The sequence below is a fragment of the Gossypium arboreum genome, chromosome 11 (genome assembly GCF_025698485.1).
Source record: "Gossypium arboreum isolate Shixiya-1 chromosome 11, ASM2569848v2, whole genome shotgun sequence".
Taxonomy (NCBI): domain Eukaryota; kingdom Viridiplantae; phylum Streptophyta; class Magnoliopsida; order Malvales; family Malvaceae; genus Gossypium; species Gossypium arboreum.
Genome location: NC_069080.1, coordinates 55,400,194 through 55,403,154, shown reverse-complemented (window position 1 = coordinate 55,403,154; position 2,961 = coordinate 55,400,194). Strand labels below are relative to the sequence as shown.

General features: G+C 34.3%; 1 protein-coding gene across 1 annotated transcript; it reads right to left on the bottom strand.

Annotated features, from left to right (window-relative positions):
- Positions 1–632: 632 nt before the first annotated feature.
- LOC108470739 (40S ribosomal protein S6-like) lies at positions 633–2,656 on the bottom strand. Its single transcript, XM_017772181.2, has 6 exons — positions 2,512–2,656; positions 2,351–2,415; positions 1,746–1,803; positions 1,537–1,645; positions 1,180–1,452; positions 633–1,040 (listed from the first exon to the last, which is right to left on the bottom strand). Exons 1-6 carry the CDS (start codon positions 2,515–2,517, stop codon positions 802–804), a joined length of 750 nt encoding a protein of 249 aa, XP_017627670.1. The 5' UTR covers positions 2,518–2,656; the 3' UTR covers positions 633–801.
- Between the last annotated feature and the right edge of the window lie 305 nt (positions 2,657–2,961).

Sequence of the window (2,961 nt, the reverse complement as noted above, 5' to 3'; positions counted from 1 at the left end):
ACAGAGAGCAAACCTTAAACTATGGTTTGATAGTATCTACTACTTTTTTAGACTAATATAATACATATAATGATTAGATTTTAATTTTTGCTATTTGTTTAAAAATTATTTTTAGTGCTAATAATTTTTATAATAAATAATATTTTTTAAAATATAAATTATATAACTATATAATTATAATTTATACTTCACATAGAAAATTATAATATAATTATACACTTTCAACCAAACATATCCATGGAATTACATTTCACTTTCCATTTTTTAGATTTGTAGTTTCCTTCACTTACCAATTTTAGTCAAAATACTCAAACAATTCAAAGCATCAGTTTTAGCGTTAAATCTATATTTTTAACTTACCTTTTTTCTTCCTTTCATTGTTATTTCCCTCTGGCAACATAAATGATTGAGCAAAATACTGTGGAATGATGCTGAAAGCAATCTCAAAACCGATCACCTAGTTCGGTCACTTGAGTTTTCGACCAAGTTCTATACGTTATCATTCGATTTTTTACCGGCCTGTTCATTTTCCAGTTAAATTACTATAGTTGAACCATAGAACTGATCAGTTCCCAGTTGAACCAGCCTGTTAGGTTCGGTTTCAACAAGTGAGGCCTTTGGATGTTACGATATTGAATATAAAAAAATTCATGAAATAAATAGAGGAATAGGTAAGCATCCAAAACATAATGTCATGAAAACTTAAAAGCATTGTCAAGTCAAAATCACCTCAACCTATAATGAGATTTTAGAATCAACATTCAAAACCGAAGAAAATACCAATCCTTGTATGTGGTACAATTAAGCTGCAATGGATGGCTTAGAAGCAGCAGAGAGCCTAGATCTCTTCTTGGCCAAGCTCTCACTCCTGCGCTCACGCTGTTCCTTCAACCTCTGGGCAAGGAGCTTCTGGTATTCAGCAGCATCAGCCTTGGCCTTTGCAACTCTCTTCTTCTTCTCTGCAATTCTGCCACGCTTCCTCTGCAAGGTCAACGGAGTCACCAACCTCTGAATTTTGGGAGCCTTGCTTACTTTTTTACCTGCATTCCAAAAAAGTGTTCTTTATTTTCAACTAGGGGAGCAACTACCATCATTAACTTATTTATGAAAAGTAAATCATTGACCAAAACTCATTCCCCAGGAAACTCAATGAAGCACAAACAAATATTTAGTACTCACCAGATTTGGTTGTAAAGGTTCGGCGATATGTATTAACATATTTCCGAACATCATCTTCCTTAGAGAGGTTGAACAACTTCCGGATTTTCGAAGCTCTCTTTGGACCCCTCATTCTTGGCTTCTCAGTGTCGGTCAATCCAGGAAGATCATTTTCACCCTTCTTAACAATAACCAAGTTCAGAACTGAAAGATCTTGACTAACAATGCATCCGCGAACTGACTTCCTCCTTCGCTCTCCATTTCTCCTACCATACCCACGGAAGCAGGGAGTACCTATTCAAAGAAAAACAATTGGTCAACAAATAAAAAACATTTCTATACAAACAAACAAATGCAACTAATTTGCAGTCTACAGACCTCTGTGAAGCAAAAGATGAACACGGCCTGGAGTCAGAACTCCTTGCTTCATTGGAAAACCTTGCTTGTCACAGCCTCCCATTATCTTGAACACATAGCCCTTAAACTCCTGTTAAATGATATGAGATAACAGCAAACTGCAGTTAAGATGGCCAGATTCAAAAGCATAAATTGGATAAAGAGAAACTAAAAGTAACTTGGAAACATACCTCGCCAAGGGCATCACCACTGACTTCTTGGGAGATCCTCTTGTCAAAGAAGGCTCGGCTGCAATATCAAAGTTCCAAGGTCAGAAATTTTTCTTCCTCAGGAACAAATACGCTCGCAGTACCTCGCCCCAAGACGCTAAATGTAATAAGCATACTGTTAAAACTATGGTTAAAGGGTACAACACAGTTGAATTTCCTTCGCATTGTGGTAGCTTGACAAGAACTAGTCCCAAAAGGAAACCTAACTTAAAAAATATATGGCAAGAGAAAATAATTACAAAATGTATTATGCTAGCTCATTTTTTGGGAAGTATAAACAACTTTTGCCTTCCACTTTGCTTTACAAATTCTATTATTAGCAAAAAATTCATATAAATTTCATTAACCTACTTTCTACCTTTGAATTTGCTTCTTCCACCCATATTTTGCGCATCTCTAAATACTCTAAAAATTCAATCTCACTCAATACGAAAAGAAGCATGAAAACTCAACTGGGTGTTTTCGCCTTTAAAAATATAAGACTAATATTGAAATTTAGAGCAACAAAATAAAATTAAACCAAACAATTTAAAACCAAAAAACAAAAAAAGAGAAAAGAAAATTACAGTTTCTGGTCATCGTCAATTTCCAGCTTCTTCTGGCAGCCAGTAGTCGGATTTGCAATATTGAACTGAAACAAACAAATGAAGAGAATCAACAAAAACCCAAAAGGGACAGAAATATCTTCTTTTTCCTTAATAAAAAGAAGCGGAAAGAGGGGAAAAACCTTCATTTCTGTTTGATGGGTGTTTAGAAAATAGACCCTGGGGAGAACTGCCGCCGCCGAGACTGCTGCTGCTCTCTTGCTAACTTAAGGTTTCGAGGGTTAGGGTTTTCGGGGAGGTTTAAATATAAAGGAAAATAATCTGGTGTTATTAGGGAAGTCTGTAAGTTGGTCCGAGTCAACCCAGATTCACGAACATGGATATTTTGTGGGTTCGGATTTACTTACTGCTCATTGTAAGCCCAAAGTAAAATTTGATCTATCAGACCTGTTAATCCGTGGATGTAGCAAAAAAAATTAATTTAGATTAATGGTAGTGTAATTATTAAGGTACTAATTATATTATAAAGTATGTAAAATGTAATTATATAATCATATAATTCTAAATTTTAAAAATATTAATTATTTTAAAATTATTAATAATAAAAAATTCTTTAAATAAGTAACAATTAA

What these genes read in the sequence shown, in the direction of transcription:
- LOC108470739 (XM_017772181.2), bottom strand. An exon ending in ATTGACGATGACCAGAAACT is followed by an intron (nt 1,804 to 2,350) that starts GTAATTTTCTTT and finishes TTGATATTGCAG; the next exon opens with CCGAGCCTTCTTTGACAAGA. An exon ending in TCATCTTTTGCTTCACAGAG is followed by an intron (nt 1,453 to 1,536) that starts GTCTGTAGACTG and finishes TTCTTTGAATAG; the next exon opens with GTACTCCCTGCTTCCGTGGG.